Below are 17760 nucleotides of genomic sequence, written 5' to 3' on the forward strand. Positions count from 1 at the left end.
ATTCATCAATCCAGCTAACTCAATCCATAAATCCCTCCTATCCCTGTCATCATTAGGGCCATAAACCCCCCCAAACGCCCAAGAAACATTATCACCAATGTTGCGGAAAGAACAAGCAACCGTATATCTACCTATACATTCCTCCAATTTCTCCACCACTCTCCTATCCCACATAAGTAAGATCCCACCCGATGCTCCATTGGCTCCCAAATAGCACCAATCAACCTAATTACACCCCCATAAACTCCACACCACCTCCCTTGAGATTATTGCCATCTTAGTCTCCACCAAACAAACAATATCCGCCCTCCATTCTCTTAGAAGCCCTCTAATTTCTACTCTTTTTTTCATCTCATTAATCCCTCTAACATTCCACGAAATTAATTTAGGCATCATAATTGCATACAGAACCCCTACCTTTGATGCGACCTTTAGCCGATAGAGCCCCTTTCTTCTCATAATTCAAGGACCAAGCCAACCTGTTTAGTTCTCTCTTCCCTTTTGCCCCTTTGTTCAACGGACACAAAGTCTGAGGACTGGCCGAGGATCTTCCTCCAGCAGCTTCTATCTCCTCAAACATAGCTAACATTCTGTCCTCAAATCCTTCGCAAGATAATCCGATAGCCTGATAACATCTCATAACTTTTTCCACCACCCATCTAGGTGATATCCTGTGTTTTTCTCCCCCTTTTGCTGCCAAAGGTGTGATTTCCAGCGGTGCACCACTCGCCCCCTCCTCGTTAGAATTTTTTTCTTCTAGTTCTAACAGGAGATCGCTTCTAACATCCTGTGTACCACTGTCCAGTAGAACTTCTCCCTCATCTGTTACACCAGCATCTTCCCCAAGGCAGCTCTCCCCTCGATTTCCCACTAAAACAGGTTCACATATCACCATCTGCAAATTGTTAATGTCCATCATCTTTGTCACTGAGCTTGTACCCACAGCAGGAGCACCCATCTCATTACAAGAACATTCTGTTACCAGGAGCTCCGGCAAGACTCCCGAAACCTGCTCCCCTACTTCAGTAATGATGTTACCCTTCAAAGAGCCATCGTCCACCTGAAGAGCCACTGCTGCATCTTCTCCTTCTTCACCACACAACACGACCTCAGGCATACTCAGCCGAAGAGAATTTTCTGGTTTCCCATCCCTCACGCTCCGACCCACTACCGTGACCTGTCCCTGTTTTCTTGTCCAAACAGCCTTAGAAATTCCAGACTTCCGGCGTTGATAAACACGTTGAAAACCACGACTAGAATAATCAGAACCAGACCCACGAGCAGAGGCGCCGGAATCCTTGGCTTTACGCACCTGATGTGCTGCGGATGTTGACGCTCCAGCATGCATAGAAAACACAGGGGTCGGAATGGGTCTTAGGCATGATCCAGCTTTAGTTTTAACAATAAACTTGGGCTTTTTAATGGGAAAACCCAGTGGGGCTTTGCCTTTAGAATCATGGGCCACTTTAGAGGATTTGGAGATGGGCCGGGTATCCTTGAAGCCCAAAAAGGCCTGCTTGGCCTTAGGAGCAGCGTGAGAAGCAAACTGCTTCTGACTGAAATCCAGGTGTCCTTCCTCCAGCAAGAGAAGATCCGTGAGACAACGGCCTATCTCCTCGTGCAGAACTGCCAACGACTCCCTTAGCCTACGAACCCCTAGCCTATCACCAGAGAAGACATTGCGTGAAGCAGCGGAAGACGTGTTGGCAGACCCAGCAGCTTCTCTCCTTGGGAATGAGTCCTGCGACTTTCCCGATGCGTGAGACATCGGAGCTGGTTTCTTCTTCAAGTCCTTCGCCGGAAAAACTTCTCTGGACAGGCTATCGTGAGCCGCCGTAGGAGGAAACATCGACGAAGAAGGGGCCGGACACACTGGAGCCTTTGCATGTGCACGAGAATCCTTAACCGGATCCTGCACCTGACAAAGTTCCTTCTTCCCTGTTTCCTTTGAACCTTCCAACCACCTTGGAATTCTTGCTAGATGCTGACTGGAAGGACCAAACAGCTCTTCATTCCCTGGCCGAGTCGAAGTTAACACCTCTGCAAAACTCCTCCTTGTCTCCGCTTTAGTCCCAGCAAGTAGAACTTTCGGTGCACTGGTCTGCTTTGTGACCCTGGACTGATCCGCTTGAAGATGACTGATGGCTAGGCGGAGCTCCACCTCAAACCTCTCCCAACCCTCACCGTATCTCCCTTTCGGCACTAAAATGGAACCATATTTCTTCCTGCCCTCATATTCTTCAATAAGCAGGAAAAAACCATGCCTATTAGAGCATTGTTGTCCAAGAATACGTGGGAAGCCAGCAACGGATTGATTCCAAAAGACTCTAGAATCCTGAACCGAAACTAACTCATCAAACGACTTGACCAACCAGACTGCCTCATCTCTACGTAGAAGGATAGACCTCGTCACTCCTTTGCATTTCTCTCGTATCCGAATCCCAGTACAACCTCCCACCACCGACAAGTCGAAGTCCTTAGACTCAACAGACAAACGACTCACAGACCTCACCATATCTCACTTACGGGCTAACTCCCCACTCACAAAGGCTATCAAAAATAGGAATACTTAATACTATCATTACAGTCTCTACATCTTCAAAAAGCCTCGCATTCCGCTCCCGCCAAATGCTCCACAAAACATAGTGAGGAACTAACCGCCAAGCTTTTTTAGCTAGGCCATGCCCAAAAGACACACCCCAAGTAGTCAACAAATCCAGCACCATTTGTGGCATGACCCACTCAACTCCAAATAAAGAAAACATAAAGCTCCAAAGCTCACGGGCGGTGTCGCAATGAAGTAACAGATGATCAATAGCCTCCCCCTTCTTTTTATACATACAACACCACTCAATAACCACAATATTCCTCTTTTGCAGATTGTCATGGATCAGTATTTTTCCTAAAGCTGCAGACCATACAAAGAACGCCACCCTTGTCGGAGCCTTAGCACACCATATATTCTTCCACGGAAATGAAGGGACTTCTTTCCTACTAAGCACTTCATAATAGGACCTTACTTCAAATAAGCCCCTTGTAGAGGGATTCCAAACTAACCTGTCACACTCTCCTTGTCGAATCAAAGTGGAGTACAACCGCTCGAAGAAGGAAAGCACCATCTCCATCTCCCAGTCCTGGAGTTGCCGCGTAAAGAGAACATTCCAATGAATATTTCCATTATGAACTGCCAAGTTATCCACCACCATTGCAGCTTTGTTCCTCATAATACTATACAGAATTGGATAACAGTGCTTCAAAGATCTCTCTCCACACCACCAATCATGCCAGAAACTGATATGTGACCCATCCCCTACCGCAAACCGAACAGAATTGCAAAACTTCTCCCATCCTTTCCTGATATATTTCCAAACCCCCACTCCATAGGAACCCGAGACCTCAATAGAACACCACCCACCCTTTAGGCTCCCAAATTTGGCATCAATCACCAAACGCCATAAAGCCTCTCTCTCCCTACCATATCTCCACAACCATTTACCCAGAAGTGCTTGATTAAACTGGATGAGATTGTGAACTCCCAACCCACCTGAATGCAACGGAGTACAAATCCTGTTCCATTTCACTAAACGAAATTTGGCCTCATCCCCTATGCCACCCCATAAAAAATCCCTTTGGATTTTTTCAAGACGATTAGCCACCTTTAATGGAATAGGGAACATCGATAGAAGATACGTGGGGAGATTGGACAGCGTGCTCTTAATAAGGGTCAACCGCCCACCCTTCGACAAATACATACGCTTCTATCCAGCCAACCTCCTTTCCATTTTCTCAACAACCCCTTTCCAAGTAGATACGGACTTGCAGGCATGAGTTCTTCAGGCTATAATGCTGTGTTAGTATTTACATCCATTCCATAACGATGAAATCTGCATTAAAATGCTCAAACTAAAATACTCCTGCTTAATGGAGATGTGAGACTCCCATAGCTAACCTTCTCTATCAGAATCCTCATTAATTAGCCAAATCCAGTCACGGTTTTTCCATCCAGCTCTTAATCCTCTAGATTAGCCATGAACAGAAGAGCTACACAACCTTTGAAACAAACAGGACTCTCCGTTGTCCTTGGATTCCACTGAGTAGGGGTGAAAATGCAGGCGAATAATATCTGCACCTAACCGCTATCCTCTATCCGCTATCCGCATATCTGGATGTGGATGCGGTTAGCAAAACCATTATCCGCATGTGCGGATAGTGGTTTTAGGGTATATAGATGCGATTAATAACTGCATCCGCATTCCCTTATATATATATATATTCCTTAAAACGACATTGTTTTAAATTTGGTAAATTTAGAACCTTTAGATTATGTTAGTTTTTCTTTTCACTGTCAACTCAAAGTCACACCTCACTAAATTTACGTTTTTTTATTTTCTTTGGGTAATCCAAATCCCCATTACTCTATGAGATAATGACTCTCTATGGCTGATAATCGTGAATTGTATAACAAGTGTAGTTTTAATTATTTAAACTTGCATATAGTAATAACCACATTATTTATTCTTGCATATGGATTTAAATAGTAATCCAAAATGCCCATTACCTCATATTCGGATAGCGGATAATAACCACAATAACCGCATGGATGCGGATAGTAATCACATGATGCCGATACCTAAAAGTGGTAATCGTATTATGCGGATGCGGATATCGCTAATAACAATTAATTTGTATTTATATTTATTTTATGTTTTTGAAATGTTTTAAATGGAAGATATTAAAGAGCATTAAACAAAGAGAGTCCCACATGGGAGAAAAAGAGAAAATGTAGTTGGCATTTATAAAGCCCAACACACTTTAAGCATTTAAAGTAATGCATTTATGTGTATACTCTCGTACGGTGCGAAGCACCAGACGCACACGAACGCACACACGTGGTAGTGGGCTGTAGGATGCTTCTTAAGTAGATCCAGTGGTTGGATTTCCTGGGCCATCACTAAAGTAAACTGTAAGATCAAATCAATTTTGATCTAATGGTTGAGATTAAATAATTACATCTAGTAATTAATCAACATCACTTGCAATCAACATTCCCAGAATAAGTCAAAGATAACACTAACATATATTTATGATACTCCATTAATCGAAAGATCATGTCAGGCACTTGCTAGGAGGTGACTGACATCCACTATGAAAAAACGCCTCTGAGTTATGAACCATCAAGAAAGTTTGACTATGTAATTGTTCAAAAGAATTTAACCAACTTTTGACTCTTATGTTAAGGAGGATGAAGGTCAGCACTCAGATTAAATTTAAAATCTAGGAATTTTTAAAAGTAAACTATTGGTCCTTCCAGAAATGTCAACTTTGCAATGTTAAAAATGAAATGAAAAGATAAATAAATCTTTGTGAGGTTAGCTTTAATTTTAAGTTACCTGTAGTTCCAGATGAGAAAAGGATGTTTGTAAATGCTTCTACTGATTGTTCTACTGCAGCAAATTCATGTTCCCTGCATATTTTGATGTGAAACATGAAAAAAATAAATAAATAAATAAAGAAGAAGCAATGGTACCAGAGTTCCACTTATAAGAGGACAAATAGGATGTGGAACATATCCAGTACATTAATGGAGACGGGAACAAGAAATTGTTGCTACCAACTCTTCTACATGTTAAACAAACTTATAACATCTTACAATTTATGTGCCCAGAGTTTGTTACAACTAAGTCACATAGTTTCAAGAAAGTTACTTGAAAAGGCATCTGTTCAAGATTGCTTTTAGTATCTCAATGCACAGTATGGGTCTCCATTGTTTGCCTTCTATAGTAAGTATGACAGCACTTCAGAACTCGAAATTCTCATGTCTATTTTGAATATGGAAAGCTCAACATCACTTCAATAACCTTCTTCTGTCATCCCAGGTATGAATATTACAAGGAACATGATTGCTTGTAGGTAGGGTTAGATTCAACACATCAATATTCCACATATGATCAAAAAGCCTTTTCGCTTCATTTAGATATCTACATTTTTTGTTAAGCGGAAAAAAATATATATAAATATGGCACTCCCAATTTATTTAAGTGTCCTGTGCCATCCTGGTTCTAGTGTCAAAATATTATGCTATAGTTTCTTGAATGATGTGTATATATAACAATTTCCCTATCCAAACTGTAAGGCAAGTAGTATAATACTTCAAGACAAACGAATAATGCTCAAGTACAAGCTATATGTGCTTCATAAGTATAGTTGATAGGGGGTGGAAATAATCATGGATATAAAATTATAGGTTAAAAAGATAGCAGAATCAGATATCAATATGAAGTGCATACCTGAGATCTTCGACTCTTCCTAGAAAATCATGCCAAGATGTGTCACCATCCCGCAATTTCATGCTAAAGCTAGAACCTCTCGAGGGGATAACAATTGCCATAGGTGACTGAGCCTCTACAATTCTACTGCAAGACAGAAAATACTGTTGAAGATGGAAACTACCAATATGCTATGATTTGATTCTCCTTGATTTATTCTTATTATTACTCAGATTGTAATGTTTTCTTTATTTCTTTCCATATTAGTCTATAGGTTTCTTCTATTTAAACCTATATAATCGTATGAAAGAATAACCCATCGAATAAGAACTTCTTCTCTCTCATTCTTTCTTTTCTACTTGATATTAGAGCCAAGGTCTTGAATTCAAAGCTTGACTCCGTCATATACCTCCCATTTAAATTAATTATTCCACATGTTGGGCCCTACCTTTTAAAATTGAGTTTGAGCCCATGCGTAAAGGAAAGTGTTAAAGTATTGATTAAATTTACCTCTTTTTATCTTAAGCTTATGGGATAAGTGGGGATTTAAAAAATACAGGGTTAGGTAAATTGTGATAGAAAAGCAAATAGTAAAAAGGAAGGTTTGCCCATAAGGTAAGGAAAATAACAAATTCACCTGTACAATGGTAGACTTTTGTCACCACGAATAATCAAATCCTGACAAAATGAAAAACAGTTTGAAGAAAGAAGACGACTAAGCAAGTAAAATACACTTAATTGGGGCAGGATGCAATAACTAATTTTAACCTGTTGAACTAAGCAACAATCTCGTAGAAGCTATATAACTTATAGATTAGGAGAAAAAAAAAAAAAAAGAAGGGAAAGACAGCTCAGCAAGAGATTCATTCTTTATCATGGGAGTGATAAGTGGAATAACCCTTAAGCATGTCATCTTACTGCACTCTGCCATATCTTTATGGAAAATGCATAAATATAGTGTCTTGAGTTGCAGAGAAATCCTTAAAAGTAAAATACTCATTTGAAAATGGAAGAGTATAAAGTTCCATACATTTGTTGTTTTTACATCGTGCAACATAGACGAATGAATACATAAAAAATAAAAAATTCAAGATAAAATGTTTCATGTCCCTCCAAAAGGAAAAGAAAAAAGGGTAATAACCTGAGTAAAAATGGCTTTTGCTTCTGATATTTTCAGCCTTGTTGATATTTCAATTGCAGCAAAACTATCAGCTATAGACACAACTACATAGCCTGCCAGAACGATAGCTAGGTAGATAACCACAGAAGTGACATCCATTGGCATATCAATTGCAATTGCAGATCCTTTGCCCAAGCCCAGTGTTTTGATTGAGTGGGCAACTAACCTGAGTTGACAAAGGGCTAGTTCATCACATAAGTAAAATTACAGTGCCAACAGAATGTTTGAGTTATAAATATTCAGGAATAGAAAGGCTGAAGGTAAATAAAATGAAAATATGTCAAAACCTCATAATACTAAAACATGCTACTCTTCTGTGGAGTAGATATGGAAGAATATGAAAATGGAAGTTAACCATCTAAACCTTCTGACATACTCCAGTTAAATATTCCCAAAACCAGAAATCTTTCATTCAAACAACTAAGCTAATTAACTAGAGGAATATATATTTACATAATACATATTCAACATGCCATTGTTTGAATGAACACCTAATATTGAAATTAAATTGACCTTCACATACTTTTCAACACTAAGTTTGCAACAGAACCCCAATAGCATCACAAGTAATACTATCCAAACTTCAAGGATAGCAAAAAGGGATGCGAGGATAAAGCAGGGTAAAAATCTCCTAGAAAACATCATCACAAAACAAAAATTAACAATAGTATATTGGTAATACTGACAATTTCACATCTGACTGACCAAAAACGAAACAAAATAAAATAAAATATAACGTTGTAGAAAAATACATATGGGACCTTAGATAGAAATAAAACCGCAAAACCACCTGCATACACAAATTGCATGCCACTAGGCTGCAAGAAGAGGCTATTTACAATGAAATCTTATGATGCCATATGATACATAATATGCTTATCTGAACAAATCTGAAAGCATATATTTATGCACTGCACAATGGTTGGCATGCAAAAAACTGTGTATTAAAAGCCATAAATACTGTAGCATCAAATATATGTTCCAGAGAATCTAATTAGCAATGTCAGCCTAATTATAACACATTACAAGTGACTTCAACAAGACAAACCAAATTGGATCGAAAGTAGCATACCAAACCTCCGCACAAAATTCCCGGAGCGTCATCCTGTGTAAAGGAAGATCATCATCCCCTTCATCACGCCATATTACCACCATATCATCCAAACTTCTCTTGCAATTTAAACTCAAGCAATTCCTAGCCGGATTCACAAAAGCTCCAGGAAGCCACTGACCTCCTGGGTAGGACGAATGGCTTTCTCCAAATGGACTCTCACATAAGATGCATCGGGGAGCTACAGAAAAGGATATGTTCATTTCATCCAGTAGAGCTTTCCAATAAACCTAACAAAGGACAGGAAGCCAGCTATATGTAAAAGCTTACTGTCCAAATTCATACAAAACTTAAAAGTAATACATCAAGACAACATTGATATGATATTACTACTACCTCAGGGTTTGAGACAGAAAATTGCTGGAAGTCAGAGAAGCTTGACATGGGATCCTTATATTTTGAACCCAAAAACACTTTTCCCCGCCTCTCTAATAGCTGGCCAACATTTGTTAAGATGACATTTTCCCTGGTGACACAAGTATGTAAGGAACTCTAGACCCATAATAGTTGTTTCTCACTAGAAACATCAATAACAATTATACATCATACATACACACACACACACATATATATATATATAACAATTGACCACCCACATATAAGCCTTTGTTGAGGCTGATTTTTTTCTCTCCATCCATGAGAAGCAATCTCATTTAATGGAAGAGGCCCAAATATTCTTCAGCTACCCAGCAGTGAACCAGCACCAAAACCCATGAAGGCCTAGCAGCAGTGAACCAGCACCAAAACCCAGCAGTGAACATACACATGTTGGACATCCAGTAAATCTACATCAGCTGATTTCAAGGTCTTTTATTCTATTTGGTCAATATAGAGCTCCACCCAAAAGGGCCCAATTGAAGTGCAAATTTACAAAGGGAAGAATGTAACCCAATCCAGCCCAAAGAGACCAAGCCATCTTCTTCCCTAGAAGGGTCAAAGCTGCACCAGCACGTCTATTGATGTAGAACAGTCCACGGCCACTGCTCGAGCGCCACTTGACGAGCGCTCGAGCGGTGGCCTTCATTCAGTGCAGGCAAATTGCACTGCTCAATGGAGTTGCAACGTGAGGCCTTGCAGGCACAGTGCGAGACGCAGCAGGCTTTATGCGAATTACAGGAGGCACTTGCTCAATTGCCAGTGGGACTCGTTCTGAATTGCGGAGATAATGTGTTTTAGGATGACCATGGGATTCACATTCAGCCTGTTTATCACCGTAAGCCTGCACCTCGACATAGGCAGACAACCTACGATGATGACCTTAGTAATGATAAAGATTTTGCTGAAGTGTTGTTCGAAAGGTATGGTGGATTTGGCCGTGGGGGTGTCAGACACAGAGGCGCCGGACATGGTGGGGCTGGGCATAGGGATGTTGGGCACAGCGGCGGCTAGATTTGGAGGGGGCTTATGAGGGTGCTAGTTATAGAGGAGCATGCAAAGGTCAAGGCATGCACCAAGAATATGTTGGCGATGAGTCCAATGACTACCATATAAAGATTGACCTTCCCTATTTCAATGATAATCTTTATATTGAAGCTTTCCTTGATTGGGTAACGGATGTCGAACGATTCCTTGAATACGTATGTATTCTTGAGGACTGCAAGGTTAAATTGGTTGCGTACAAGTTCAAGGTAGGAGCTTCTGCTTGGTAGGAGCAACTGAAAATTTCACTTGTGCAGCAAGGAAAGAAGCTCATGGCGTTGTGGTTGAAGATGAAGCATCTCCTTAAGGCTCCCGAGAACATTGTACCGAAGGCAATGGTTGTGAAGTTGGGGCTGAAAACGGGGAGGCACTTGTCGCCTTACAAGATTTGGTGGATCAACAGGTAACTAGAACTTGTCACGTCCCCTTTTCGATTGGCAAAATTTATACGCATGTGGTGCTGTGTGATGTTGTGGATATGGACACTTGCCATATGATTTAGAAGACCATAGTAGTTTGCTGTTGATTCCCAACACAAGGGTACGGACAACAACTGTATCTTCTTCAAGGATGGGTGGAAGATCGTTTTAAAGCCTATGCAAGAATAGACATTCAACACCCCTACAAAGGTTTTGGGAAAACTTGTACTTTTGGTAGATGGGCAGGAATTTTTAGAAGAGGCCAAGGGTGCTAGGGAGATTTTAGCCCTATTAGTCAAAGGAGGGGCAACTGCAACGACTTTGGAAGTTCCTACAGTATTGCAGCCAATGAGTTCCAAGCCATTATACCCAATGAGATACCCGAGGGTCTTCTGCCAATGCAGAATGTTCAACACCATATTAACTTGGTGTTGGGTGTTAGCCTTCCTAACCTTCCCCACTGTCACATTAGCCCAAAGGAAAATCAGATTCTACAAGGACAAGTAGAAGAGCTAAGTTGGAAAGTACATTTGAGGGAGAGTATGAGTCTGTGTTGTACCTACCTTATTGGTACGGAAGAAGAATGGTAGTTGGTGAATATGTGTTGACAGTAGGGCAGTCAACAAGATAAACTTCATGTATCAATTCCCATTCCCCAAATTAACAACATGTTCAATGTGCTTGTCAGGGCCAAGATTTTCACCAAGATTGACTTGAAGAAAGGATACCATCAGATTCACATTAGGCCCGGAGACGAGTGGAAGACAGCATTCAAAACAAATGAAGGGCTGTACAAATGGTTGGTAATGTCTTTTGGGTTGTCGAATGCCCTGAGCACTTTCATGAGGTTAATGAATCAAGTATTAAAACCTTTCATAGGAAGATTTATTGTTATGTACTTTGACGATATTTTTTTTTTTTTGATAAGTAATTGCAATAATATTAAAAAGCGCAAAGGGGCGCAACCCTTGTACACGGGAAGTATACAAGAGAACCCCTAACAGGGACGAACAGAGAATACATTTTAAAATTCAACATAAGTAAAAGAGCTCAAACAATGATGGGGCGCTATCCAAAAATATAAAGTATTGAGCAACCGCTTCCGTAGCTCCACCATGGATGTCTCTACATTTTCAAACAGCCTAGCATTCCGCTCCCTCCAAATACACCACAGCAAGCATAAAGGAGCTAACCGCCAAGCCTCTATAGCATGACCAGCTCCAAGCGCCGCTCCCCAACTATTCAGCAACTCCAACACCGTACGTGGCATAACCCACTCAACCCCAAATAAAGTAAGGACATAGCTCCAAAGAGCCTGAGCGACCTCGCAGTGAAGCAACAAGTGATCAATAGACTCCCCACTCTTCTTACATAAACAACACCACTCAATTACTATCACTTTCCTCTTACGTAAGTTATCATGCGTCAATATTTTGCCCAAAGCAGCTAACCAAACGAAGAAGGCCACCCTAGTTGGAGCCTTAACACGCCAAATATTCTTCCAAGGGAAACACGGGACAAAAGGGCCATCTTTCCTAATAAGCTCTTTATAGAAGGATCTCACCTCAAATAAACATTTTTTAGAGGGATTCCACACTAACCTGTCACCCTCCCCATGTCGAGCCGAACTGGAGTACAGACGATCGAAGAAAGAAAGGACCATATCCAACTCCCAATCCGGGATTTGTCGCGTGAATAGAACATTCCACTGAATAGCACCATTATGAACCACCAAATTATCTTCTACCGTCACGTCTTTATACCTTGCTATACTAAAAAGAGCTGGAAAGCATTGCTTCAAGGATCTATCCCCACACCACCAATCTTGCCAAAAACTAATATTTGATCCATTCCCCAGTTCAAACCGAACAAAATTACGAAATTCCTCCCACCCCCTCCTAATATGCTTCCATACACCTACTCCAAATGAACCCAAACCCTCTTTCGAACACCACCCCCCCTTTAAACTCTCAAACTTCGCATCAATCACCAAACGCCATAAAGCCTCTCTCTCCCTACCATATCTCCACAACCACTTACCCAAGAGAGCTCGATTGAACTGGATAAAATTGTGAACTCCCAACCCACCTATATGCAAAGGTGTGCAAATCTTGTTCCAATTAACTAGATGAAATTTGGTCTCGTCACCAATGCCACCCCAAAGAAAAACCTTTCGAATTTTATCAAGACGATTAGCCACCCTCACGGGACACTCGAGAGAATTCTTAACGGTGATGTGTGAGAACAAGTTATACATCAACGTGAAGTAAACTTTTATGATTGACAGATTGCCGTTGGTTTTTGTTGTCAGCGCCAACGATATTCAGGTAGATAAGGAGAAGGTTAGGGCAATCTATGAATGGCCAACCCTGAAGACGGTGGGTGATGTGCGAAGTTCCCATGGGCTGGCGACGTTTTATCAAAGGTTTTTCAGAAATTTAACAGTATTGTCATGATCGTACCCCCCTTACCGAATGTAGAAAGGAAAGTTTCATTGGGATGAAGAGGCTGAGCAGAGTTTTGCAGTGATCAAGGAGACGTTGTGTACCACACTGGTATTAGCATTGCTGGATTTTGAGAAGCTATTTGAGGTTGAGTGTTATGCATCCATCACTGGGGTAGGAGTTGTTCTGTCATGGGAAGGTAAACCAGTGGAGTTTTATAATGAGAAGCTTAGTGACAAGCGGTGGAAGTGATCGACATATGAGCTAGAACACTAAGGTGTTTTGAGAGCATTGAAGGTGTGGGAACATTACTTGATTCAGCGGGAGTTTATTCTGTACACAGATCACCAAGCCTTCAAGTTTATCAACAGCCAACACAATATGAACCGGATGCATGTTCGGTGGATCTCTTATATTTGGCGATTCACTTTCTCATTGAAGCGAAATAGGGTGGCTGACGCGTTGAGTTGAAGAGCATCCTTGCTAATCATGATGCGGGCAGAGATTACGGGATTTGAGTGTCCCAAAGATTTGTACATGGATGAAGATTTCAAAGATGCTTGGTAACGGTGCAACTTGGGGCAATCAGCCAATGAGATGCATATCCAGGAGTGGTTTCTATTTCAGGGTGTAAGAACTCACAATATTTTGCTGAAAAAAACAGTATTCTCTCTTGCTCATCTAAGTGAGCTTGTATTGATATATATAGAGATTACAAGATAAGATTGTTTACAAGATAACTCTAACTCTAATTCTGATATAAACCTAGATAGGATTCTGTTTTGATGATATACAACTAGAACTCTTCCTTCTAAACTTATCTACTCATGCCTTATCAACCAGATGCTTATCATGAGGTTCACTTGGACTCTTACTCTTGACTTGATCATTACAAAGTAGGTTAGACATAGTAGAAGTCTTATGTGCATTAATACGGGGCAACCAACTATGCATCCCACGGAGTTCTTTACAGGAGAAAATTATACGAGAGTTGATGGCGAAGGCTTAAGAGGACATCTCAGACGAGATAAGACCATAGCTCTAGTAGAAGAGTGATACTTTTGGCCTCAATTGAAGAGAGATGTTGGTCATCATGTTCAGCGGAGCCCAATCTGTCAGACTGTCGAAGTCCAATCCCAAAACACCTGCCATTACCAGTCCTGGAGGATCCTTGAGAGGATTTGTCTATGGATTTTGTATTGGGCCTTCCTCTGAAACAGCAAGGGACAGATTTGGTTATGGTAGTTGTTGAATGGTTTTAAAAAATGACTCCTTTTGGTTGCCTGCAGGAAAAGATCCGACGCTGTCCATGAAGCAAACTTATTCTTTTGGGAGGTGGTTCATTTGCATGGAGTTCCCAAGTCCATCACTTCGGATCAGGACACCAAGTTCCTCTCCCATTTTTGGAGGAACTTATGGCAAAGGTTTTGATACAGCATTGAATTTCAGCAGCACCAGTCACTCAAAGATGAACAAACAAACAGGGGTAGTGAAGTGAATTGCACCCTAGGTAACTCCTTCATTGCATTGTGAGGGAGAAGCCGAAGCAATGGAATCTTGCACTAGCTCAGGCCGAGTTCGCCTAAAACAACATAGTAAACTGGCCCACAGGAAAGACCCATTTGAGTGTACAGCCGGACACCGAAACATGCATTGATTTAGTGCCTTTGCCCAAGCTTTCGGGCTCGAGTGTGGCAGCAAAGCATATTAGTCGACACAGTGCAGACCATTCAAAAAGAGGTATGGCAACGTCTAGAAGAGTTCAATGCCAAGTATAAGAAGGTCACGGAAAGGCAACAAAGAGCAAAGGTTTTTCAGGAATGGGAATTGGTTATCGTCTACTTATGTCAGGAGCTGTTTCAAACGGGGGCCCCTACAACAAATTGAAGAGTAAAAAGTACGGTCCATTCCGAGTTCTCATGAGGATTAATGATAATGTTTACATCGTTGATCTTCCAAAGGATATGGCTATCTCCCCTACGCTGCCGATATTTTTGAATACCATCGAGGACGAGTTCTTTCCAATCTGGGTAGACTGACACAAGACAATCCACGACCATTGCTCAAGCGCCACCTGAGGAGCGCTCGAGCGACAACCTTCATTTAGTACAGGCAGATTGCACCGCTCAAGTGCTGCTAGATGAGCGCACAAGCGGAGCCGAAGCAGAATGCTCCGCTCAAGCAGCAGCCAGACAATGTGCTTCGTTTGAGCACCACTCTAGCTTCTGCTCGAGCGGTCTCCAACAGCTTGTTTAAAAGGGAAAGAATCTTCAAGCAGCCAAAAGTACCCACCTGATTTCAATCCAAATTTTATTCCAATTTCAGTATAATTAACTTCCTTATTAGATTAGAATTTGTTGAGTTTCCTTTCTTTAGAAAGTTTACTTGCCTTTTGAGGTTTTAAGTCATGTAATATGTACTGCAAAAGATGTTTGTTTCATTAGTTTTTAAAACAAATACAATTTGAAGTTTTCCCTCAAACTCTTTGTCAAACAAACAATCAAAAGACGTTGATTCTCAGACTCTTTAGTCTTTGCACCGCTCACTACCATAATGTTGTATGGTAAAGATACATCTTTTTGGCGGATATTAAGTCTACAGTAAATTGAATATTATTATTGTCACAAATTTGGACATTAAAAGGTCGAGCATCCAAAAGAAAAAATAATAAACTAATGCCCTTTAATGTTACTGATATTTAAGAAAAAGGTGACGTCTGTGGCAGATTTTGGGGTGGATCTGCGTCTGTCACCTTTTGAGGGTGGATTTAGTGATCAACAGCTCATTCCTGTGGTCGAGTCCGTCAAGCAGGCCGTTCTTTCCCCCCTGCCGGCGCCAGTGTTGCTTCCTCCCGTGATTCTGAGTGATTTTCCTTCTAGGGTGCGGTCTTCTGTGGACTTATGTTCTTCCGGTTCAGGGCTCATCCTTCGACTGGCAGTTCCGTCGGCTGGCTCTGTCTTGGTGAGGTCGGGTTTTGAGGACTATCAATTTGGCAAGCATGGTGCCTCGTCTGGCGGTGCTGAGCATGCAGAGTTTGGGCGTCTTTCGATAGGCAGTGTTGCTTCTGGTACTCCTTCAAGTTCTCTCCTTCGGCAGGCAGTGATGCATTCGGATGCCCCTGCCTTGGTAAGGATTTTTGGTGGGGGTCCTCAGTTTGGGAAGTTTGGAGGTCCTCTTGGGGTTTCGGCTACCTTTCCTCTTTTTCAGTGGGTTTTGTTTCCTCCGTGGCCAAGGCCGTTCTCCCATGTGTATTGGTGTCCCCAGTTTGTGTCGTCAGGAGTCTTTGAGGTGGGGGAATCTTCAAATGGGGCAGGTCCGGAGGAAAGAGATGTGGTTTACCCCAGGGTTGTGCAAGATGCTAGATCTTGTTTTCGCACGATGGGGGTTTCGTTCTTGGGATCTGATGAGAAAGGTTTTTTGGATTTCTTGACTTGGACCGAGGATCAACGCTATGACTCTGATTCCCCTCCTAAGAAGGAAAAGAAGATAAAAGGGGAAAAGAGAGGTCAAGAATTTAGAATGCTCGATTAATTTCGGTGCTAGAGGTGTGGATTCCAGTAGGGTTAGAGGCAAGAAGCTGGGGGTTTGATGTAACTTTTCTTCTGTATTCTGGGTTTTTCGGGTGTTCTTCTTTTTTTTTATTCTTTTTTTTTTTTTTTTTTTTTTTTGGTTTTGGTGTCCTTTTTGTTCACTCCATGTATGCTTAGGGGCGTCTTTATGCTTTTTTAATGCAATTTGTTTACCTATCAAAAAAAATCTGGACCCTATTTGGCAACTTTTTTAAAAAAGTGTTTTCAGTTTTTAAACACTAAAAATACCGGTTCGGGGCGTTTGGCAACTGAAAACACCAGAATTGGATTTATAAGTGCCATATCTGATATCCCCCTTCAATAAAAAAAAATAATAATAATAAATAAATAATTCCATAAACAGTTTTCAGCGGAAACAAACAGAGCTTCATGAAGTAATAATTAAGCTATTAGGAACTTTCAAAAAAAAATAAAATAAAAATTAAGCTATTAGGAGAGCATACGGGTCGGGTATCCAAGCCGGCGGGTCGGGGCCGTAGTCCCTGTAGCAACCGTAGTACATCATCTGGTGGAAGGAGAAGGGCAAGTCCGGGCTGAGCACGCGCTTGGAGATATTCCGCCACGTGTCGGGAGTGGCAGGTCCGTAAATTCGGGTGATTTTGGTGAGCCTTTCATGGAGTCCCTCTGCAAGCTCCGCTGGAATCCCCAGCGCTTCGATGTCCGACTTCCTGATGCTATCTAAAGCTTTGTAAGCCATTCTTCTCTCTCTCTCTCTCTCTCTCTCTCTCTCTCTCCCTGAGCTTTCAAAGAGTGTCTGAGCGAGTTAAAATTGCAGTGTCATGAGCGGCATAGTGCTTAGCACCTCCGGCTACGGACAAGGGATCTCCCCACTTGTGAAATAGATTTGGAATCATTTCACTGTCAAACATTTTGATTAATCATACGTGTATATTTTATATCATTTAAAATTAGCATTGTTAAAGCATTCTCATAAATTATCTATTCGTAACTTTAGGTTAAAATAAACCAAAAATAAAGCAAAAAAGAAACTTTATTGGCTTATCCATTCAAATTCTATAATAAATTTTACTTAATTCTCTATAATAAATTTTACTTAATTCTGTACGTGTAGCGTTACACTATTCACATATTTATCTTTTTTTAATTGTCTATCTCCACCTTCTACGATCTTTTTCTTCATTTTTCCTCCACGTTCTACATGCAGCAGTTGAGATATTTTACTTGCACAAGTGAGATTCCATGTTGCTTGTACGGCTATTGTTTATCTCATCATTTTCGTGCTGCCAATGCCACTTATTCAATTGTTTAATCACTAGTAATAATAAAAAGATAATCTTTTTCTTTAAATTGGTACGATCATTTAAAAATTA

At 41.1% G+C, this 17760-nt stretch overlaps 1 protein-coding gene across 1 annotated transcript in view; it reads right to left on the bottom strand.

Annotated features, from left to right (window-relative positions):
- The window catches only part of LOC133867123 (probable acyl-activating enzyme 17, peroxisomal), a 42930-nt gene extending 25651 nt beyond the window's left edge, over positions 1 to 17279 (bottom strand). Inside the window, exons 1-7 of the mRNA XM_062303813.1 lie at positions 16873 to 17279; positions 8894 to 9023; positions 8519 to 8787; positions 7408 to 7612; positions 6904 to 6944; positions 6288 to 6413; positions 5391 to 5464 (exon numbers count right to left, since the gene is read on the bottom strand). Of these exons, the coding sequence (XP_062159797.1) occupies positions 5391 to 5464; positions 6288 to 6413; positions 6904 to 6944; positions 7408 to 7612; positions 8519 to 8787; positions 8894 to 9023; positions 16873 to 17126 (1099 nt within the window). The 5' untranslated portion in view covers positions 17127 to 17279. The remainder of the gene's footprint in view (positions 1 to 5390; positions 5465 to 6287; positions 6414 to 6903; positions 6945 to 7407; positions 7613 to 8518; positions 8788 to 8893; positions 9024 to 16872) is intronic.
- Between the last annotated feature and the right edge of the window lie 481 nt (positions 17280 to 17760).

Source organism: Alnus glutinosa, chromosome 4 (genome assembly GCF_958979055.1).
Source record: "Alnus glutinosa chromosome 4, dhAlnGlut1.1, whole genome shotgun sequence".
NCBI lineage: Eukaryota > Viridiplantae > Streptophyta > Magnoliopsida > Fagales > Betulaceae > Alnus > Alnus glutinosa.